At 41.5% G+C, this 25,102-nt stretch overlaps 1 protein-coding gene across 1 annotated transcript in view; it reads left to right on the top strand.

Moving 5' to 3' along the window:
- The window catches only part of LOC138851616 (chitinase-3-like protein 1), a gene marked incomplete at its 3' end in the record, with an annotated part of 87,043 nt that extends 69,442 nt beyond the window's left edge, over positions 1-17,601 (top strand). Inside the window, exon 3 of the mRNA XM_070080908.1 lies at positions 17,423-17,601. Within this exon, the coding sequence (XP_069937009.1) occupies positions 17,423-17,601 (179 nt within the window). The remainder of the gene's footprint in view (positions 1-17,422) is intronic.
- Between the last annotated feature and the right edge of the window lie 7,501 nt (positions 17,602-25,102).

Below are 25,102 nucleotides of genomic sequence, written 5' to 3'. Positions count from 1 at the left end.
GCGCACACAACTTATGCTGCACCAGCGATACAGCTATACAGGTGCACACAACTTATCGCTGCACCAGCGATACAACCATACGGTGCACACAACTTATTGCTGCACCAGCGATACAGCCATACGGTGCACGCAAATAGTTAAATGAACAAATGAAATCAAACATCAGTTTAAATCCAACATACACTTTATTTACTGTACAAAATGCATAGCATGGATATCATGACAAGATCGGATGATGGCTGGGCTGATTACTACTTCAAGATATCTTTGCCTTTAGAGAATAGGCACTCAACTGCAGCACTGGATGAGATGGCGGTGTTGTACTTAATGAACAGGTCGATCAAGATCTGCTCACCCAAGAAGGCGACTTCATTCGCGACTTCCTTCGTGTCGGTCTCCAGCCAGGTCTTCACCATGCTCTGTGCCTTCGACTTCAGTGACCTGTGGCTTCTGCTCTCCCGGAACTGAGTGATGCAGCTGAAGAAGTCATCTTTTTCATCCTCATTAATGATGCTACTGCTCTCCTCACTGCTTTCCGACTACCAACAACCTATGATTTTTTTTTAGCGGACTCAAAGTTAGCGGAACTTTATTTAGCAGAAGCTAATTGGTCCGATAATGGTTTCCGAAGTTAGCGGAAACGCTAATCCGCTAAAAAAAAAAAAAGTTAGTTCCGTTAATTAGCGGATTAGTGGAACTGCCCACCACTGCCTTGGTGTTAATTGGCTGTTGTGGGTCGCATCGTGGGGACAAGATTAACCTAAGTTGACCAAAATGCTCTGCATAACCAGGGATTTTATAGTATGCTAGTAATGTCAACTACGTCTGTAATAGTTGCATCATGTACTGGAGTTTACCTGGAGTTTACCTTGTAAACTATTATTTTTATACTGGCATGTCTCTAGACTCCAGGGTTATAAAGGAATGTAAGAAGTAACTTAGCAAACTGTGGCATGCAAAGAGTATGTTACAATTTATTCGGTGTATGTCACACTCCCATATAGGCTGCCTCCCAACCAGCCAACCGGGTGCTAAGGGTTTAACGATCAATAGGGTACCCATCGTTAAATCAGTACCTTGGTTCATTGACCAATCACAGACAAACCCGCCAAAGCTGAAGCAACGTGGTTCACTTGTGGTAAGCATTGGCAGACTTGCCTACCTGCTGGTCGAGTACGGTGCACACTCTCTGGCTTCTGCTTTGCCATTTGTTACCGTGGTGTACACTTATTACTCTATGACCAAGTCTCTTAGGCTATTTATTGCCTGTGTTCGTAATACAAACCATTGGCTAGTCTTTTCAACATATCACTATACAATGGCATAGTGCCAATGCCAGATAAGTGTAATATAGCAAATGTGATGCCTATCTACAAAGCAGGAGACAGTTCCTTAACTTCGAGTTGTAGACCAATTAACCTAACCTCCATTGTGAGAAAATTGATGGAATCGGTAATTTCCGAGGCTATTCGAAGCTGCCTTAAAAGGCATAAACTGATCAATGAAACTCAGCACGGTTTTACAAAAGGGCGTTCCTGCCTACAAATTGACTTAACTTTTTCACTAAGGTATTTGAAGAGGTAGATCAAGGTAATGAATATAATATTGTGTATATGGACTTCAGTCATTAACAGAGTATGATACAATAATTTCAATTAATAATCTACTCTTTTAGAAAGGTCTAGGGTAACGAAATAGTTATCTTTCATAAGTGACATGAATTACCAGACTAATGGCAAAGGCAAGACTTTGGTATAAAGTTTTAGTTTAAGCTAGGAGCTTTGGGTTGAAGACCCGTACCGAGTCAATTCTAGAACCACCAATTGGTCACTACAGTAGTGGTTACACATTCGTAATACCTAACCTAATAATAATATAATATAATATTATAATTATAATAATCATGGGGAAAGATATAATATAATACAATATAATACAAAGAGAGTACTTTTGATGATTCATACTGTACCCGATAATAATATATAGTCGAACCTGCTTTATCTAGCTAGTAATAAAGTGGTTCGCGATATATTATTACAGAACTTATTTTAACCAGGCCTTTTATTTTTGTATATAATGGAGTGAAGTAGGGGCGCGTAACACCTCCCCCCTCGCGACTGACGGTCGCCATTGACTTGTACTCTCTGTGGTGGGTAGCATCTGTCATAGTAGCAGAGGTTGTAACATAGACAGCAGTCCTACATCATCTCCAGCTTTCTCCACAACATAGATGGTCATAAAAGTACCGACTCATACTGTTAAAATAAAGGTATATTAATAAAATTTCAAGGCCTAGAGAGGGCATCAGCAATGAGATTATGTTTTCCTTTTATATGGGAAATGGTAATAGAGAAGGGTTGAATTCTCAAAGCCCAACGAAGTATTCTGGCGTTCTTCGATTTCATAGAATTTATGAAGGTCAAAGGATTATGATCGGAGTACACCGATATCTGATGGGTAGAAGATCCTAAATATACATCAAAATTCTCTAGGCATACAACGAGAGCTAAGGCTTCTTTTTCTATAGTTGAATAATTAATTTGGTGTTTCTTTAACTTAGAAGAAAAATAAGAAACAGGTTGTAATAGGTCAGAATTTGGAGCCTTCTGTAACAATGCGGCTCCCAAAGCATACGCACTGGCATCTATTTGTAAGTGGAATGGTTTATTAAAATCAGGACTTAGCAATACTGGGGAAGAGGATAGTAATCTTTTTAAACGATTAAAAGCAATTTCACAGTCCTGGGTCCATGAAAACTTTGTTTTTGGACTTGTTAATTCAGTTAGGGGAAAAGCTACCTGTGCAAAATTCGGACAGAACCGACGGTAGTAACCGGCAACTCCTAAAAATCTTGATACGCTTTTCCTATCCTTAGGGGTAGGAAATTCTAAGAGGGCCTTTACTTTGGCGTTCAAAGGAGCGACTTCACCTTGTCCAATCCGAAATCCTAAGTATTTAATTTTCGTCTGGCCAAACTCACACTTGGACAAATTCACTGTAAAATTATGTTTACTTAAGGCGTCAAACAAGGCTTTAAGCTGTCTAAGGTGTTGGGGCCAACTGTCGCTGTATACGACTAAGTCGTCTAAGTAAGCTTCTACTCCGTCCAATCCGCCCGTAAGTATGTTCATAATACGCTGGAACGTAGAGGCCGCGTTACAGAAGCCGAAGGGCATAACGCAATACTTGTATAGGCCACCAGGTATCGTAAAAGCCGATATCTCTTGAGCTCTTGGTGACAACGGGACTTGGTAATACCCTCTTAACAAGTCCAATTTACTGATATACTTAGCTCTGGAGACCTTGTCTATTAAGTCGTCAATTCTGGGTATTGGAAACCCATCAGGTACTGTTACAGCATTGACTTTTCTAAAATCCGTGCACATACGGGAGGTCCCATCTGGTTTGGGGACTAGAATGCACGGGGATGCCCAAGGACTGTTACTTGGTTTTATCAACCCGTGTGAGAGTAAGAAGTTCACCTCTGCCTCTAGCTCACCTTGTTTCTTGGGACTCACTCTGTAGGGAGATTGCTTGATTGGAGTAGGTTCTCTGAGAGTAACATCGTGCACACCCAACGTACACGGTTTTGGGACGTCGTTGAATAGGTGGAGATTTGCCTTAATCAGGGATTTTATTTCGTGTCCTTTGTCCACTTCCAGATTTATCAGTAGAGAATTTAAATTCTTTAAGGCTGTCGAATTGTTCAGAAGAACTGGTATTCCTATCATTTCATCCGAACTTACTGGAACCCGTTCTTGGTTCAGAGGAGTTATAGTAGAAACTGGTGAAACGATTCCTGAATAGGGTTTAAGTTGGTTAATGTGATACGTCCGTTGTGAGTTCCTCTTCTTCGGCGTCCTTACCAAGTAGTTCACGTCACTTAGGCGCTTCACGATTTCTAAAGGACCTTCAAATTTGGGCTGTAGAGCATGTCCCTGATGAAATCGTTGAACCAGAACTTGATCTTTTGGTTCAAATGAACGAAGTTTAGTTCGACGATCGTATTCCTCCTTCATCTTACTCTGTGCTTGTCGTAAGTTTTCGGCGGCCAATTCTCTAGCTAGGCTCAGGCGTTCTTTCATTAAGGTAGGAGAGCTCCTAAAAGTCGGCGTTTCTTCCCCGGTCCAAGCTTCTTTGAGAACCTGTACTGGTCCTCTAATTTGATGCCCATATATTAACTCAAATGGCGAAAACTTCAAGTTGTCTTGTTCGCTTTCTCTTAGGGCAAACAAGAGTAGTGGAATACCTTCATCCCAATCTTTGGAATACTGTAAACAATAGGACCTCATCATAATCTTCAAAGTTTGATGGAACCTTTCCACCACGCCTTGTGATTGGGGTCGATAGGCCGTCGCGTAAACCGTCTTGACCCCTAACTGAGCCAAGGCTTCACGGAAAAATTTTGAAGTAAAATTCGACCCTTGATCCGATTGAACTTCTCTTGGAAATCCAAAGTGAGAGAAGAACTTAATCAGTGCTCTCACTATTAGGCGAGCATTAATCCTCCTGAGAGGAACTGCTTCCGGGTACCTGGTGACTGTGTCCATGATAGTGAACAGGAACTGGTTGCCCTGCCGAGTCTTGGGTAGCGGGCCGACACAGTCGATCACCAGACGTGAAAAGGGTTCGCCTGTTACTTGTATAGGGTTCAACGGCGCAGGTGGTGGATTATGTGCAGGTTTGCCTACTAGTTGACACACGGAACAGCTTCTTACATACCGTTCCACTTCTTCCTTCATTTTTGGCCATGTGAAGTGCTTAGCAATTTTTCTAAAAGTCTTCTTTTGTCCCAGATGTCCACCTTGAGGACTGTCATGAGCAAACTTACATGCTAAATTTCTAAACGGGGTAGGCAAGACCACTAGATGATCACTTTTAAGAGATCCTAGTTTCTTTTTCAGTAAGTCCTTCTCCCAATAGTAAGAGCTGTCACTTTTAAGGGCTTCTTCTCCCAACACAGCAAGCTTCCTGATGTCACTTAAGGAGGGGTCTATTTGGAGTTCTCTTACTAGATCCTCCTTCGAGAATAAATCTATTTCGGAAACCACCGACTTAGGAACTGGTATCGGTTCTGGGTGGATTGTTGGCTCGACACTCGAGCTTTCGTTGAATATGTCTCCTACTCCTACGTCGACGTCGTCCATGACTTCCTCCGATACCAACGGAGAACGCGACTGTTTGGTCATTGCCCGGGTTACTACGCTCAGAGGAAAGAGGGTAGGTTCCGTTCGTCGGGCTTCGATGACGTAATTTTCCTCGGTTGGATTTTCCATAACTATGGGCTCTTTCCATATTCCTTCTTCCGCTAAGTCGTTCCCAATCAATAGGTCTACGTCTTTTATGGGGAAGTTAGTTGGAGACACTCCGATTGACGTCCAGCCTGTAAAAATAGGAGTTTCAACATATAACTTGTACAGGGGTACTCGCGTAGTGGAGCCACCATAAGCTTCCAACAGAGCGTCGAAACCCGTATATGATCTGGCGGGGAATGATAACAGTCCTTCTCTTAATAATGTTAAGTAGGACCCCGTATCCCTAAAGGAATTTACTTGCAACAACTGGCTATCGGTAATTCCTACTTTGCTTTTGGAAAAGTAAGGACTCATAGCTCTTGACAAGTTTGACGATGATACCCATATTCTGCTTAGTCAACTAGGAGGATCTGTTCCTTTTCCTTGGGACAGAGCGTCTACTCTTGGCTCGGACTTCCTTGGATGAGTCGTAGAGGATATGATTTGTGTGGGCAATCTATAGGATGGACTCCTTCCCTGGTCCCTATCACGCTTAAAGCATTGTGATTTGAAATGTCCCAGCTTCGAACAGTACGAACATTTAATTTTTTCCCATGACCTATCTGGTCTATAGGATGGGCTCGATTGAATTTGGTGTTTTACTTCGGGTTTACTTGTTACACGGGAGTGAACGGGTTGGGTAGGTCGCTTACCGAAAGGCTTCGCAGGTTCGGGTCTCGTTGCTGGTTTGATAACCTGGCTGCTTTCAGATTGTACCAACCTCTGGGAAATCTCAAAGTTGTCTGCCAGCGCGGCAGTCTCTAACAACGTCGTTTGCGGATGGCCAACAAGATACTGGCGAACTCCCTCTGGAAAATTTGCATACAAATCTTCTAGTAACATTAATTGTGATAGATCTTTTAAAGTCGTGACCCGAGAAGCTCGACACCAACGTTCAAACGCCACTGCTTTCCCTCGGGCAAAATCTAAATAAGTTTGTCCTGTTTGCCGTTTCATGGAACGAAAAGCTATTTGGTAACTAATAGGGAGCATGTCATATGCTTCTAAAATAGTTCTCTTTACTACGTCGTACTGGACATAAAACTCATATGGTAAGGAGGCGACACAAGACTGCGCCTTTCCATATAGAGACGTGTGCAGCAATGTGGCCCATTTGTCTTTGGGCCAGCCCATTGAACGTGCCTGATTCTCAAAAATTTCAAAGAATTCATCTAAGTCTGTTTCGTTAAACTTAGGTACCATCAGAGCTGCTTTATGCAAGTCAAACCCGGTTACCGTGCTCTTCACGTCTCTTTCTTCCGGAACTCCCTTCTGCTTTGTTTCAAAACGAAACCTTTCACGCCTAAATTCTTCCTCGTTTAGACGTCTTCTAGCTTCGATTTGAGAGTTTTGTAATAGTAATATGCGTTCTATTCTCTCTAGTTGTTCGGACGTGAAATTCCCAAGAGGTAATGACACCGAAGGGAATTCGGGCGTCTTCTCCGGAAGTATTTTGGGACGAGCACCAGTCCTAAAATTATCCCCGTCATTTGACTGAGGGTTCGTTCCAACCACCGATACATACTCCGGGGAAATGAACGGGGGAGAGCTTTGAGACTGGACTGAGTAGTAAGGCCTTGTAAACCCTGGTTCAACTTCATTATTTAAGGCAGTTCCCGTCCGTGGGATTTCTACTTCCTCAAACTGAGAAATAAAACTATCTTCCGAATCTAGTTCTGGCATTGCTTGGGATTTTCGGAAATAATCTATCCTTAATTAGGGACCTAAGAGTCTCTGCGCTATGGTATCTATTATAAGGTATATCTAACTGTCTAGCTATTTGCCAACACGTCTGTAATTTTAAAGTGTCAAGAGTAGCCTCTGTTAATTCATCTAATAATGACTTAATTTCTGGATCCATTTTCTTAATTCTCGCAAGGGAGCTTAATTTTAATGCAAAACAAATATGTACTTCAGGGTAAGTAGCTCCCGGACAGACAACCCATTTGTTACGACTTAATCTTCACCGTAACAATAGGGGCACAAATAACTCCATTTCTTTTTTTTAGTTTTATTTTATTACCAATCGTTTAGCTTCATTGGTATTTGGTTAGTGAATTAAAATAACCACAAGCAATTATAAATGAAACACTATACAGCAAGAAACCCAATCTTACGTTCAAATTCTCATTAACAGAGTATGATACAATAATTTCAATTAATAATCTACTCTTTTAGAAAGGTCTAGGGTAACGAAATAGTTATCTTTCATAAGTGACATGAATTACCAGACTAATGGCAACGGCAAGACTTGGTATAAAGTTTTAGTTTAAGCTAGGAGCTTTGGGTTGAAGACCCGTACCGAGTCAGAGCTAGGAGCTGACTGACTCACTCAACTACTTCATAGTCAGACTTCAGCTCTGCCAGAAGGCGACGCGTGGCGTCAATTCTAGAACCACCAATTGGTCACTACAGTAGTGGTTACACATTCGTAATACCTAACCTAATAATAATATAATATAATATTATAGTTATAATAATCATGGGGAAAGATATAATATACAATATAATACAATGAGAGTACTTTTGATTCATACTGTACCCGATAATAATATATAGTCGAACCTGCTTTATCTAGCTAGTAATAAAGTGGTTCGCGATATATTATTACAGAACTTATTTTAACCAGGCCTTTTATTTTTGTATATAATGGAGTGAAGTAGGGGCGCGTAACAATCCCTCCGGGTACTGCCGGCTTGAGAACAGGAAAAAACATGCCATACCATGTTGAAAAAATGACACGGAATTTACAGGAGAGACGGAAATGGATAAAAGACTGGCCACGACTACCTTTGTTTAATTAAAACTGTTCCCATCGTAACTCCTGTTATTCCACTGCTCTTACTGCTATGATTTATACCAACCATTTATTTCTACCCATACTACTACTACTACTTCTATATCTACTGCTACTATTGTTAAGTTAACTAGCTCATTGTCAGCTGACCGTCCAGATGCAGTTGCTGAACAAACATCTAGAATCCTTTGATTACCATTGCCCCAGGTATAGTACTTTCTGGATGAATTCTGTACTTGCAAAGTGATTGTCCAAGTGAATCTTAAATGACTTTATTGCCTTCGTGTTTTCAACATTAGTGACTACTTCACTGGAAATTGTTCAGATTCACTGTATCAAGCTCCAGCTGATTCTACCTAAGTCTCACTCATCATAAAAAAAAGACAGAAAACCTAAATAATTTGCCACCACTAATGTACAATAAAACAGTTTGTAAAGTAAAAGGACACAAGTGCAACTAATGTGACATTTATTGTGGCAACGTTTCGCTCTCCAGGAGCTTTATCAAGCCATAGAATTGTCGGTAATTCTACCAACTTTATTACAATAAAACAGTTCATGTGCAGTCACCCACTATTTCAACTGTTCAACAAATCTGTGGAATCTTCGACTTTCCATCCTTACTCAAGGTAGCAAGGGTTACCCCGATCCCCAAAGAAGGCGATCCAACTGAAATAAGTATAGGCCTACATCCAACTTGCTTTTGCTATCTAAAATCTTCAAAAAAATAATGCATAAGCTAGTTTACCCCTACCTAATACCTCACAACATAATCAACCTATGCCAGTTTGATGTTAGGCCGAAAAAAATTACGAATGATGCAATTATTCAAATGCTTGAACTGCATTCTGCACTTCTGCACCTTAAATTACAACATTATGGGATCAGATGACATACCCTGACAGACCTAAAATCTTATCTTAGCAATATACACCAGTATGTGTCCGCCAACGACGCAACCTCGTCAACTCAGCCTGTAGACACAGGAGTGCCCCAAGGCCCAAGGAGCGTCCTTGGCCCTCTGCTCTTTCTCATTTACATCAACGATCTCCCCGACGCATCTCATCTCCTTAAACCTGTTCTGTTCGCAGATGACACTACTTATGTCTTCTCCCACTCAAATCCGACTACGCTCAGTAACACTTAATGACAAGCTACTAAAAATAGTTACCTGGATGACTACTAACAAACTCACTCACAATGTAGGTAAAACCTACTACATGCTATCTGGGAACAGAGCTTCAGATATCCAGCTCAACATATTGATCATCGGTTCTCCCACAGCAGCACAAAATTTTGGGTCTGTACATTGACTGGGGATCTACTACAACAAATCACCTTCAACCATTAATGACAAGAAAAACGCTGCTGTGTGGATAATCACCCATTCCTGTGCCAGACAAGGATTTGAATTTACTTAACACACAAAATATGCACTCATATTGCTGTGCCTATTATATATATATATATATATATATATATATATATATATATATATATATATATATATATATATATATATATATATATATATATATATATATATTAACACATCGGCCGATTCCCACCAAGGCACGGTGGGCCGAAAAAAAAACTGTCTTGCCAGAGGGGCGCCTTACACTTATAAAACTGCAACATTAACACCCCTCCTTAAGAGAGAGAGGTGTTAGGTTGTAGGTAGTAGGTTGGTAGACAGCAACCACCCAGGGAGGTACTACTGTCCTGCCAGGTAATTGTGAAACAGAAACCTGTAACTGTTTTACATGATGGTAGGATTGATGGTGTCGTTTTTTTGTCTCATAAACATGTTGGATAACAGGTATATCTTGCTACTTCTACTTACACTTAAGTTACACTACACATGCATGTCCATGCATATATATACATATATATATATATATATATATATATATATATATATATATATATATATATATATATATATATATATATATATGTCGTGTCGAATAGGCAGAACTTGCGATCTTGGCTTAAATAGCAACGCTCATCTTGCCATATAGGACAAGTGAAAATTTGTGTATGCAATAATTTCGCCAAAATCATTCTGAACCTAACGAAAAAAATATATTTCACTGTGTTTGTTTAGTATTAAATTATTGTAAACAAATCTAAAATATATTTAGTTGGGTTAGGCTAAAATAAATTGTTCTTGTTATAATAAGGTTAGGTAAGTTTTCTAAGATTCTTTTGGTGCAAAATTATAAATTTTTACATCAACATTAATGAAAAAAATATATCTTTAAACGTATAAGAGAAAATTTTAGAAAGGACTTAATTTTAAATGAGTTCTTGCTAATTTGCCAGTTTTACATATTCGGCACGACATATTTATATATATATATATATATATATATATATATATATATATATATATATATATATATATATATATATATATATATATATATATATATATATATATATATATATATATATATATTGATAATGTGAGTAGTCACGAAAGCGCTTGGAATTTCTCTATTCTTTCAGAGTGGTTGTTTTGCATATTCTGAAATCACCTGTTTACTGTGATCTTATTGCATATATATATATATATATAGTGGTCCCTCGTTGTTCGTAATTAATCCGTTCCTGGAGCCGTTACTATAAACGAAATTTACGATTTACGAATCAATTTTCCCCATAAGAAATAATGTAAATACAATTAATCCGTTCCTGACACCCAGAAGTATTAAAACAAAAAAATTTTTAACATGAAATATGCATGTAGTACATAAACAATACAATGGGAAATGATGAATGAAACATTAACAGCATAACACTTACCTTTATTGGAGATTCTTCTTAGTGTATGGGAGACTGGAGGAGGAGAGAGAGTGGATTGTTTATAGTTTGGAAGGGGAATCCCCTTCCATCAACACCTCAGGTACCATTTGCTTTTCTGGGGTTGCTTCTCTTCTCTGTTTCTTAATGCCACTAGGACCACCTTGAGAGTCACTGGAGTCCTGTCTCACAAAATAACTGTGGAGAGAGCTCTGTTTCTGGCGTCTCTTTAACACTTCCCTAAAATGGCCCAAGACTTTGTCACTGTACATGTTGCCAACCTGGCTTGCAACAACCTTGTTAGGGTGATGTTTCTCCATAAAGCTTTCCATCTTACCCCACATAGTAAAAATCTCTTTAATTTCTGAAGAAGGCACCTTCTTCCATCTCTCTTCCTCCTCCTCTGCAGCAAGATTCTGAGCTGCGATGTGTTGCTCTTCCTGCTGAAGCTCTTGCAGCTCCTCAGTGGTGAGCTCTTCATTGTGGTCTTCCACCAATTCTTCCACATCCTCCAAACTCACATCCAACCCCATGGAACTCCCCAGTGCCACAATTGATTTTACAACAGACATAGGCTCATTAGGGTCAGTCCCAAATTCTTCAAAATCCCTCTTGTCGACACAATCTGGCCACAATTTTCTCCAGGCAGAGTTCAAAGTCCTGGTAGTCACTCCCTCCCAAGCCATACCTATAAGGGTTATGCAGTGGAGGATGCTGAAGTGTTCTCTCCAAAATTCCCTTAGGGTCAAGTGAGTGTCTGTGGTCACAGTCAAGCACCTGTGAAACATTGCTTTTGTGTAGAGTTTTTTAAAGTTTGCAATAACCTGCTGGTCCATGGGTTGGAGGAGAGGAGTGGTATTCGGGGGCAAGAACTTTACTGTGATGAACCCAAACTCCTCGAAAATTAGGTCATCCAAGTTTGGAGGATGAGCAGGTGCATTGTCCATTACTAGCAGGCACTTGAGATCCAATTTCTTTTCCAGGAGATACTCCTTCACACTAGGGCCAAACACTTCATTGAACCACTCGACGAAAATTTCCCTCGTGACCCATGCCTTACTATTAGATTTCCAAAACACACACAATTTACTCTTCATAACATTGTTTTTCCTGAACACTCTGGGATTTTCAGAATGGTACACTAGTAATGGCTTCACTTTGAAATCCCCACTAGCATTAGCACAGAACATTAGCGTCAGCCTGTCTTTCATAGGCTTGTGTCCTGGCATTGCCTTTTCCTCTTGTGTAATGAAGGTCCTCTTTGGCATTTTCTTCCAAAAGAGGCCTGTTTCGTCACAATTGAACACTTGTTCAGGTTTCAGTCCTTCAGCCTCTATGTACTCCTGGAATTCATGCACATATTTTTCAGCCGCCTTGTGGTCCGAACTGGCAGCCTCACCATGCCTTACCACACTGTGTATGCCAGTACGGTTCTTAAATCTCTCAAACCAGCCTTTGCTGGCCTTAAATTCACTCACTTCACCACTATTTGCAGGCAATTTCTTTACCAAATCTTCATGCAACTGCCTAGCCTTTTCACAAATAAACGAAGTCATAAGAGTATCTCCTGCTAATTGTTTCTCATTTATCCACACCAATAATAACTTCTCAACCTCTTCCAGTACTGGTGATCTCATTTTTGTCAGCATAGTTACTCCCTTTGCAACAACAGCATCCTTTATTTCATTTTTCTTGGCCACTATGGAACATAAGGTTGTGTAGGGTTTCTTATACATCCTGGACAGTTCGGCCACACTTGTACCACTTTCATATTGTTCAATGATGGTTTTCTTAAATTCAATCGTATTTCTCACCTTCTTTACCACAGGCTTGGCACTAGGAGCTTTCTTTGGAGCCATGGTAGCTTATTTAGTACTTGCAAGCACTAAAATAAATGGAATATTATGAAATATTTCGCTGGAGCACGTGAGGGGACCTTCGCTCACTGGTAAACAATGCCAGACTGGCTGCCGCCCTGGCTCACGCCGTGGGTACGCGTCCCGGACGAACTACGACTCGCGAGTCAACCTATGAAAAGCGAGTCCATGTTTATACGAAAATACCACTATGATTGGCGAATTTTACGATTGCCGGGAACTACGTACCTGGAGTTTACCTGGAGAGGGGGTCGGGGGTCAACGCCCCCGCGGCTCGGTCTGAGACCAGGCCTCATGGTGGATCAGGGTCTGATCAACCAGGCTGTTACTGCTGGCCGCACGCAAGCTGACGTACGAACCACAGCCCGGTTGGTCAGGTACTGACTTTAGGTGCCTGTCCAGTGCCTTCTTGAAGACAGCCAGGGGTCTATTGGTAATCCCCCTTATGTATGCTGGGAGGCAGTTGAACAGTCTTGGGCCCCGGACACTTATTGTGTTGTCTCTCAGTGTACTCGTGGCGCCCCTGCTTTTCATCGGGGGAATGTTGCATCTCCTGCCGAGTCTTTTGCTTTCATAGGGAGTGATTTTCGTGTGCAGGTTTGGTACCAATCCCTCCAGGACCTTCCAAGTGTATATTATCATGTATCTCTCTCGCCTGCGTTCCAGGGAATACAGATCAAGGACCTTCAACCGTTCCCAGTAATTTAGGTGCCTTATCGTACTTATGTGTGCCGTGAAAGTTCTTTGTACACTCTCCAGGTCTGCAATGTCGCCAGCCTTGAAGGGGGCCGTTAGTGTACAGCAGTATTCCAGCCTAGAGAGCACAAGCGATTTGAAGAGAATCATCATGGGCTTGGCGTCCCTAGTTTTGAAGGTTCTCATTATCCATCCTATCATTTTCCTAGCAGATGAGGTAGATACATTGTTGTGGTCTTTGAAGGCGAGATCCTCTGACATTATCACTCCCAGGTCCTTCACATTACTTTTTCGCTCTATTGTATGGTTAGAATTTGTCGTATACCCTGATACATTTTTAATTTCCTCAAGTTTTCCATATCTGAGTAGTTGAAATTTCTCCTCGTTGAACTTCATATTGTTTTGAGTGGCCCATATGAAGATTTGGTTGATGTCCGCTTGGAGTGAAAGCTTTTGCAAAGTCTGTGTATACTACATCTGTATTTTGTTTATCCTCTACAGCATCCAGGACCTTGTCATAGTGGTCCAGTAGCTGGGACAGGCAGGAGCGACCTGCTCTAAACCCGTGTTGCCCTGGGTTGTGTAACTGATGGGTATCTAGGTGGTTGGCGATCTTGCTTCTTAGAACCCTCTCAAAGATTTTTATGATATGGGATGTTAGTGCTATCGGTCTGTAGTTCTTTGCAATTGCTTTACTGCCACCTTTGTGGAGTGGGGCTATGTCTGTTGTTTTTAGTGTGTGTGGGATGACCCCTGTGTCCATGCTCCCTCTCCATAGAATGCTGAAGGCACGTGATAAGGGCTTCTTGCAATTCTTGATGAACACGGAGTTCCACGAGTCTGGGCCTGGGGTTGAGTGCATGGTCATGTTATTTGCTGCCTTTTCAAAGTCTTGTGGAGTTAGGATAATATCCGAGGTTCTTGAGATGACCAAATTTTGAGTTTCGTTCATACAGAATTAATTCATTTGGGTTGTTGACCCTTAGTCTGGGCAGTGACTCGCTGAACACTGAGTCATATTGGGACTTTAGTATCTCACTCATTTCTTGGCTGTCATCTGTGTATGTCCCATCCCACCTAAGCAGGGGCCCAATACTGGATGTTGTTTTTCCCTTAGATTTGGCATAAGAGAAGAAGTATTTTTTTTTTTAATTTACTTTATGGCTTTTAGTTCTTCCTGTGATTCTTGTCTCCTGTAAGATTCCTTCAGCTTAAGTTCGATATTTGCAATTTCATTGACTAGTGCCTCCCTTCGTATTTCAGATATATTGGCCCCACTCAGCAGCTCTGTGACTCTTCGCCTTCGTCTGTATAGGGAACGTCTCTCTCTTTCTAGTTTACATCTTCTCTTTCTTTTTCTTAATGGAATGTGTCTTGAGCAGATCTCAAGAACCACAGAATTCATTTTTTCAAGGCAAATGTTCAGATCCGTGTTGTTCTTCCCAGCTTGTTTCATTTAGGACATGGTTTACTTGATCCGTTATATGTTTTTGTTATTGAAATTGAATTTCATGAAGAGACCTTCATGTGTATACTGATTTATAAAATCGTAATGATACGATTGCAAACAAACCATAGTACCTGGAGTCTACCTGGAGAGTATTCCAGGGATCAACGCCCCCGCGGCCCGGTCCACGACCAGGCCTACTGGTTATGGACTGAACTCGTAGCAAGAGAGTCGTAAAATTGGAGTGCGTCAGCCACTGGACCAGTTGGCTACAATAAGCTTCATCCAACAAGGTATATTTATACATCATAGGAAGGTTAGCATGGGTCCCACTGTGACCACAAATGCAAGTTTTTACTGATGAATTTCTCGCCAGCGTGGCTTACACGCTAGCCTGGAGTTTTACGACTCACTTGCCTCGAGTTCAGACCCCACCCGTACCCTGGTTTGTTTACCTCTATACTGCTGATAAGAAAAATTATTTGTATTTGTATAATTATTTTGAAAAAAATGTTGACGTATGTTCGCAGTTTTATTCCATTCTTTCGAGATGTGAACTCGTCTACCAGAACCATTTAATATCTTAAAGGATTGAATGTGATCTCGTAGTCCTCATTTCCTAAGAGAGAAAACGTTGTATAAGAACATAAAGGAACACTGCAGCAGGCCTACTGGCCCGTGCGAGGCAGGTTCAATTCTCCCACCGGCTTAAGCCAATGCTATGATTCTTCTTCATATGCTTTGTGTCTTGGTGATGGTACAAGCTTGCTTGCTCATCTTTGTACCATCTCCAGTATATTTTTTTTCCGTAATTTGAAGACCACTGGTGGGTCCCGCCTACCAGTAACGATGCCTTCATCTGCTGCACCTCATCTTACTGCAGTATATAAGCGCCCATCTTCCTGCGTGCATTATCACTACACTTGTATTATCTCTACATCTGCAGACTCTCTTCTTTACGTGTTAGGTATAACAGTAATTTCCTCCTTATTCACGTCCTGGCTAAGGAAATTCGCTGTTATACAGTAATAACAGGGAGTCCTGCAGCAACAATCTTCCATAGATCACTGCCTGCAACGACCTACAAGTCCAGTTACATAAAGCTGACTGAGAACAGTTATAATTTAAGTCTTCTTTTTATTCCATTCAACGTCCCTGTGACGTCACACTGACCACGCCCACTCAGTCGGGCACGACTCTCATCCCATGACACCGGGAGATGAGACATAAAGGTCAGGATGGTGAAGAGAGCATGTGAAGCGACAGTTACGAACGCAGGAGAAAGGTCAGTCAGCAAAGGTCATTGGACTCAACCAAGGTGGTGGACTTTGGGGAAACTGACAGTAGAAAGTTGTTATTGCAGCTAGTAGGTGAAGATAGATGTGAAGGATGATTGTAACCAGGGGATGCTGAGGGACAAGGAAGAGGCGGAGATTTAGGGGAGGGGAGGGGATTTAGGGGAGGAAGAGGCGGTGAGAGAGGGTAAGGAAACATGAAATAAACAGAAACAGAAAGAAGCTAATTAAATATAGTTCTGTAAATATTTATACTACTGCGTTAGGCAGTGAATATTGTCACTTATAACCAACAGTAAAGATCTCAGATTAACTCTTTCCTTACAAGAGAGCAACGCTAAATTAACTTACAGGGAACGTGTCGTTTACGGAGTTACTTACAGGGAACATGTCATGAGTTACTTACAGGGAACATGTCGTTTACGGTATTACTTACAGGGAACATGGCGTTTACGGAGTTACAGGGAACATGTCGTTTAGGGAGTTACTTGCAGGGAACATTTCGTTTACTGAGTTACTTACAGAGAACATGCCGTTTACGGAGTTACAGGGAACATGTCGTTTAGGGAGTTACTTGCAGGGAACATGTCATTCACTGAGTTACTTACAGAGATTTCGTTTACGGAGTTGCTTACAGGGAACATGTCGTTTACGGAGTTACTTACAGGGAACATATCGTTTACGGAGTTGCTTACAGGGAACATGTCGTTTACGGAGTTACTTACAGGGAACATATCGTTTACGGAGTTACTTACAGGGAACATGTACGGCAGCACTTGGAGGTTGCTTTCTAATTTAAAATCCAAAATTATATTTTCAGTCTATACTTATTATCACATGTGATAAGCATGCATGTAACATGTGTACCAGGGAGTGTTGTTGACGTTACTTGCAAGTAGCATGTTATATGGGAGAGTAATGACGTTACAATAAGCTTGTCTTGCAGGAGTTCAGATTAGTTTTGTCAGGAAACAGGACAAATGTTTCCTAACGCGGGTCTTAGTCATATGATGACCCACCACTTGAGCTTGGTCATCTTACCGAGGCCTTCCACTGGCTTACCTCTCCACCACTTCAAAAATTATCGTTCTGATTATAACCATTTCATATCCTTGACACAAGTGTTGATAACATATATGGAACATGTCTAATAAAAATGAAGGAGAGCGCTAAGTAAAATGTAAACAAACACCTGGATATTGTTTTTGCAGGTGTGGCCAAGTACACAGTGGAAGACATCCCAGTGGAGCTGTGTACCCACCTGGTGTATGCCTTTGCTATCCTCGACCCCAAGACCCTCTTGGCCAAACAACACGACTCTTGGCTTGACAACGACCTCAAGAACTATGACAAGTTTGTCCAGCTTAAGAAGAAGAATCCCGGAATGAAGGTGAGTACCTGCTTGAAGAATACCAGAAGGTGAGTACCTGCTTGAAGAATACCAGAATGCGAGTACCTGCTTGAAGAATACCAGAAGGTAAGTACCTGCTTGAAGAATACCAGAATGTGAGTACCTGCTTGAAGAATACCAGAATGCGAGTACCTGCTTGAAGAATACCAGAATGTGAGTACCTGCTTGAAGAATACCAGAAGGTGAGTACCTGCTTGAAGAATACCAGAAGGTAAGTACCTGCTTGAAGAATACCAGAATGTGAGTACCTGCTTGAAGAATACCAGAATGTGAGTACCTGCTTGAAGAATACCAGAATGTGAGTCCCTGCTTGAAGAATACCAGAATGTGAGTACCTGCTTGAAGAATACCAGAATGTGAGTACCTGCTTGAAGAATACCAGAAGGTGAGTACCTGCTTGAAGAATACCAGAAGGTAAGTACCTGCTTGAAGAATACCAGAATGTGAGTACCTGCTTGAAGAATACCAGAATGTGAGTACCTGCTTGAAGAATACCAGAATGTGAGTCCCTGCTTGAAGAATACCAGAATGTGAGTACCTGCTTGAAGAATACCAGAAGGTGAGTACCTGCTTGAAGAATACCAGAAGGTGAGTACCTGCTTGAAGAATACCAGAATGTGAGTACCTGCTTGAAGAATACCAGAAGGTGAGTACCTACTTGAAGAATACCAGAAGGTGAGTACCTGCTTGAAGAATACCAGAAGGTGAGTACCTGCTTGAAGAATACCAGAATGTGAGTACCTGCTTGAAGAATACCAGAATGTGAGTACCTGCTTGAAGAATACCAGAATGTGAGTACCTGCTTGAAGAATACCAGAATGTGAGTACCTGCTTGAAGAATACCAGAATGTGAGTACCTGCTTGAAGAATACCAGAATGTGAGTACCTGCTTGAAGAATACCAGAATGTGAGTACCTGCTTGAAGAATACCAGAATGTGAGTACCTGCTTGAAGAATACCAGAATGTGAGTACCTGCTTGAAGAATACCAGAATGTGAGTACCTGCTTGAAGAATACCAGAAGGTGAGTACCTGCTTGAAGAATACCAGAATGTGAGTACCTGCTTGAAGAATACCAGAATGTGAGTACCTGCTTGAAGAATACCAGAAGGTGAGTGCCTGCTTGAAGAATACCAAAATGTGAGTACCTGCTTGAAGAATACCAGAATGTGAGTACCTGCTTGAAGAATACCAGAAGGTGAGTACCTGCTTGAAGAATACCAGAATGTAAGTACCTGCTTGAAGAATACCAGAATGTGAGTACCTGCTTGAAGAATACCAGAATGTGAGTACCTGCTTGAAGAATACCAGAATGTGAGTACCTGCTTGAAGAATACCAGAAGGTGAGTACCTGCTTGAAGAATACCAGAATGTGAGTACCTGCTTGAAGAATACCAGAATGTGAGTACCTGCTTGAAGAATACCAGAAGGTGAGTACCTGCTTGAAGAATACCAAAATGTGAGTACCTGCTTGAAGAATACCAGAATGTGAGTACCTGCTTGAAGAATACCAGAATGTGAGTACCTGCTTGAAGAATACCAGAATGTGAGTACCTGCTTGAAGAATACCAGAATGTGAGTACCTGCTTGAAGAATACCAAAATGTGAGTACCTGCTTGAAGAATACCAGAAGGTGAGTACCTGCTTGAAGAATACCAGAATGTGAGTACCTGCTTGAAGAATACCAGAATGTGAGTACCTGCTTGAAGAATACCAGAATGTGAGTACCTGCTTGAAGAATACCAGAATGTGAGTACCTGCTTGAAGAATACCAGAATGTGAGTACCTGCTTGAAGAATACCAGAAGGTGAGTACCTGCTTGAAGAATACCAAAATGTGAGTACCTGCTTGAAGAATACCAGAATGTGAGTACCTGCTTGAAGAATACCAGAATGTGAGTACCTGCTTGAAGAATACCAGAATGTGAGTACCTGCTTGAAGAATACCAAAATATGAGTACCTGCTTGAAGAATACCAGAATGTGAGTACCTGCTTGAAGAATACCAGAAGGTGAGTACCTGCTTGAAGAATACCAAAATGTGAGTACCTGCTTGAAGAATACCAGAATGTGAGTACCTGCTTGAAGAATACCAGAAGGTGAGTACCTGCTTGAAGAATACCAGAATGTGAGTACCTGCTTGAAGAATACCAGAATGTGAGTACCTGCTTGAAGAATACCAGAATGTGAGTACCTGCTTGAAGAATACCAGAATGTGAGTACCTGCTTGAAGAATACCAGAAGGTGAGTACCTGCTTGAAGAATACCAGAATGTGAGTACCTGCTTGAAGAATACCAGAATGTGAGTACCTGCTTGAAGAATACCAGAATGTGAGTACCTGCTTGAAGAATACCAGAATGTGAGTACCTGCTTGAAGAATACCAGAAGGTGAGTACCTGCTTGAAGAATACCAGAATGTGAGTACCTGCTTGAAGAATACCAGAATGTGAGTACCTGCTTGAAGAATACCAGAAGGTGAGTACCTGCTTGAAGAATACCAAAATGTGAGTACCTGCTTGAAGAATACCAGAATGTGAGTACCTGCTTGAAGAATACCAGAAGGTGAGTACCTGCTTGAAGAATACCAGAATGTGAGTACCTGCTTGAAGAATACCAGAATGTGAGTACCTGCTTGAAGAATACCAGAATGTGAGTACCTGCTTGAAGAATACCAGAATGTGAGTACCTGCTTGAAGAATACCAGAAGGTGAGTACCTGCTTGAAGAATACCAGAATGTGAGTACCTGCTTGAAGAATACCAGAATGTGAGTACCTGCTTGAAGAATACCAGAAGGTGAGTACCTGCTTGAAGAATACCAAAATGTGAGTACCTGCTTGAAGAATACCAGAATGTGAGTACCTGCTTGAAGAATACCAGAATGTGAGTACCTGCTTGAAGAATACCAGAATGTGAGTACCTGCTTGAAGAATACCAAAATGCGAGTACCTGCTTGAAGAATACCAGAAGGTGAGTACCTGCTTGAAGAATACCAGAAGGTAAGTACCTGCTTGAAGAATACCAAAATGTGAGTACCTGCTTGAAGAATACCAGAAGGTGAGTACCTGCTTGAAGAATACCAAAATATGAGTACCTGCTTGAAGAATACCAGAAGGTGAGTACCTGCTTGAAGAATACCAGAAGGTGAGTACCTGCTTGAAGAATACCAGAAGGTGAGTACCTGCTTGAAGAATACCAGAAGGTAAGTACCTGCTTGAAGAATACCAGAATGTGAGTACCTGCTTGAAGAATACCAGAATGTGAGTACCTGCTTGAAGAATACCAGAAGGTGAGTACCTGCTTGAAGAATACCAGAAGGTGAGTACCTGCTTGAAGAATACCAGAATGTGAGTACCTGCTTGAAGAATACCAGAATGTGAGTACCTGCTTGAAGAATACCAGAAGGTGAGTACCTGCTTGAAGAATACCAGAAGGTGAGTACCTGCTTGAAGAATACCAGAAGGTAAGTACCTGCTTGAAGAATACCAGAATGTGAGTACCTGCTTGAAGAATACCAGAATGTGAGTACCTGCTTGAAGAATACCAGAAGGTGAGTACCTGCTTGAAGAATACCAGAATGTGAGTACCTGCTTGAAGAATACCAGAATGTGAGTACCTGCTTGAAGAATACCAGAAGGTGAGTACCTGCTTGAAGAATACCAGAAGGTGAGTACCTGCTTGAAGAATACCAGAAGGTGAGTACCTGCTTGAAGAATACCAGAATGTGAGTACCTGCTTGAAGAATACCAGAATGTGAGTACCTGCTTGAAGAATACCAGAAGGTGAGTACCTGCTTGAAGAATACCAGAAGGTGAGTACCTGCTTGAAGAATACCAGAAGGTGAGTACCTGCTTGAAGAATACCAGAAGGTGAGTACCTGCTTGAAGAATACCAGAATGTGAGTACCTGCTTGAAGAATACCAGAATGTGAGTACCTGCTTGAAGAATACCAGAAGGTGAGTACCTGCTTGAAGAATACCAGAAGGTGAGTACCTGCTTGAAGAATACCAGAAGGTGAGTACCTGCTTGAAGAATACCAGAAGGTGAGTACCTGCTTGAAGAATACCAGAAGGTGAGTACCTGCTTGAAGAATACCAGAAGGTGAGTACCTGCTTGAAGAATACCAGAAGGTGAGTACCTGCTTGAAGAATACCAGAATGTGAGTACCTGCTTGAAGAATACCAGAATGTGAGTACCTGCTTGAAGAATACCAGAATGTGAGTACCTGCTTGAAGAATACCAGAATGTGAGTACCTGCTTGAAGAATACCAGAATGTGAGTACCTGCTTGAAGAATACCAGAATGTGAGTACCTGCTTGAAGAATACCAGAATGTGAGTACCTGCTTGAAGAATACCAGAATGTGAGTACCTGCTTGAAGAATACCAGAATGTGAGTACCTGCTTGAAGAATACCAGAATGTGAGTACCTGCTTGAAGAATACCAGAATGTGAGTACCTGCTTGAAGAATACCAGAAGGTGAGTACCTGCTTGAAGAATACCAGAATGTGAGTACCTGCTTGAAGAATACCAGAATGTGAGTACCTGCTTGAAGAATACCAGAAGGTGAGTGCCTGCTTGAAGAATACCAAAATGTGAGTACCTGCTTGAAGAATACCAGAATGTGAGTACCTGCTTGAAGAATACCAGAAGGTGAGTACCTGCTTGAAGAATACCAGAATGTAAGTACCTGCTTGAAGAATACCAGAATGTGAGTACCTGCTTGAAGAATACCAGAATGTGAGTACCTGCTTGAAGAATACCAGAATGTGAGTACCTGCTTGAAGAATACCAGAAGGTGAGTACCTGCTTGAAGAATACCAGAATGTGAGTACCTGCTTGAAGAATACCAGAATGTGAGTACCTGCTTGAAGAATACCAGAAGGTGAGTACCTGCTTGAAGAATACCAAAATGTGAGTACCTGCTTGAAGAATACCAGAATGTGAGTACCTGCTTGAAGAATACCAGAATGTGAGTACCTGCTTGAAGAATACCAGAATGTGAGTACCTGCTTGAAGAATACCAGAATCTGAGTACCTGCTTGAAGAATACCAAAATGTGAGTACCTGCTTGAAGAATACCAGAAGGTGAGTACCTGCTTGAAGAATACCAGAATGTGAGTACCTGCTTGAAGAATACCAGAATGTGAGTACCTGCTTGAAGAATACCAGAATGTGAGTACCTGCTTGAAGAATACCAGAATGTGAGTACCTGCTTGAAGAATACCAGAATGTGAGTACCTGCTTGAAGAATACCAGAATGTGAGTACCTGCTTGAAGAATACCAAAATGTGAGTACCTGCTTGAAGAATACCAGAATGTGAGTACCTGCTTGAAGAATACCAGAATGTGAGTACCTGCTTGAAGAATACCAGAATGTGAGTACCTGCTTGAAGAATACCAAAATATGAGTACCTGCTTGAAGAATACCAGAATGTGAGTACCTGCTTGAAGAATACCAGAATGTGAGTACCTGCTTGAAGAATACCAGAAGGTGAGTACCTGCTTGAAGAATACCAAAATGTGAGTACCTGCTTGAAGAATACCAGAATGTGAGTACCTGCTTGAAGAATACCAGAAGGTGAGTACCTGCTTGAAGAATACCAGAATGTGAGTACCTGCTTGAAGAATACCAGAATGTGAGTACCTGCTTGAAGAATACCAGAATGTGAGTACCTGCTTGAAGAATACCAGAATGTGAGTACCTGCTTGAAGAATACCAGAAGGTGAGTACCTGCTTGAAGAATACCAGAATGTGAGTACCTGCTTGAAGAATACCAGAATGTGAGTACCTGCTTGAAGAATACCAGAATGTGAGTACCTGCTTGAAGAATACCAGAATGTGAGTACCTGCTTGAAGAATACCAGAAGGTGAGTACCTGCTTGAAGAATACCAGAATGTGAGTACCTGCTTGAAGAATACCAGAATGTGAGTACCTGCTTGAAGAATACCAGAAGGTGAGTACCTGCTTGAAGAATACCAAAATGTGAGTACCTGCTTGAAGAATACCAGAATGTGAGTACCTGCTTGAAGAATACCAGAAGGTGAGTACCTGCTTGAAGAATACCAGAATGTGAGTACCTGCTTGAAGAATACCAGAATGTGAGTACCTGCTTGAAGAATACCAGAATGTGAGTACCTGCTTGAAGAATACCAGAATGTGAGTACCTGCTTGAAGAATACCAGAAGGTGAGTACCTGCTTGAAGAATACCAGAATGTGAGTACCTGCTTGAAGAATACCAGAATGTGAGTACCTGCTTGAAGAATACCAGAAGGTGAGTACCTGCTTGAAGAATACCAAAATGTGAGTACCTGCTTGAAGAATACCAGAATGTGAGTACCTGCTTGAAGAATACCAGAATGTGAGTACCTGCTTGAAGAATACCAGAATGTGAGTACCTGCTTGAAGAATACCAGAATGTGAGTACCTGCTTGAAGAATACCAAAATGCGAGTACCTGCTTGAAGAATACCAGAAGGTGAGTACCTGCTTGAAGAATACCAGAAGGTAAGTACCTGCTTGAAGAATACCAAAATGTGAGTACCTGCTTGAAGAATACCAGAAGGTGAGTACCTGCTTGAAGAATACCAAAATATGAGTACCTGCTTGAAGAATACCAGAAGGTGAGTACCTGCTTGAAGAATACCAGAAGGTGAGTACCTGCTTGAAGAATACCAGAAGGTGAGTACCTGCTTGAAGAATACCAGAAGGTAAGTACCTGCTTGAAGAATACCAGAATGTGAGTACCTGCTTGAAGAATACCAGAATGTGAGTACCTGCTTGAAGAATACCAGAAGGTGAGTACCTGCTTGAAGAATACCAGAAGGTGAGTACCTGCTTGAAGAATACCAGAATGTGAGTACCTGCTTGAAGAATACCAGAATGTGAGTACCTGCTTGAAGAATACCAGAAGGTGAGTACCTGCTTGAAGAATACCAGAAGGTGAGTACCTGCTTGAAGAATACCAGAAGGTAAGTACCTGCTTGAAGAATACCAGAATGTGAGTACCTGCTTGAAGAATACCAGAATGTGAGTACCTGCTTGAAGAATACCAGAATGTGAGTACCTGCTTGAAGAATACCAGAATGTGAGTACCTGCTTGAAGAATACCAGAATGTGAGTACCTGCTTGAAGAATACCAGAAGGTGAGTACCTGCTTGAAGAATACCAGAAGGTGAGTACCTGCTTGAAGAATACCAGAAGGTGAGTACCTGCTTGAAGAATACCAGAATGTGAGTACCTGCTTGAAGAATACCAGAATGTGAGTACCTGCTTGAAGAATACCAGAAGGTGAGTACCTGCTTGAAGAATACCAGAAGGTGAGTACCTGCTTGAAGAATACCAGAAGGTGAGTACCTGCTTGAAGAATACCAGAAGGTGAGTACCTGCTTGAAGAATACCAGAATGTGAGTACCTGCTTGAAGAATACCAGAATGTGAGTACCTGCTTGAAGAATACCAGAAGGTGAGTACCTGCTTGAAGA

The sequence above is a fragment of the Cherax quadricarinatus genome, unplaced genomic scaffold, assembly GCF_038502225.1.
Source record: "Cherax quadricarinatus isolate ZL_2023a unplaced genomic scaffold, ASM3850222v1 Contig1229, whole genome shotgun sequence".
Classification (NCBI taxonomy): Eukaryota; Metazoa; Arthropoda; class Malacostraca; order Decapoda; family Parastacidae; genus Cherax; species Cherax quadricarinatus.
This window is presented reverse-complemented; position numbering and strand designations above follow the sequence as displayed.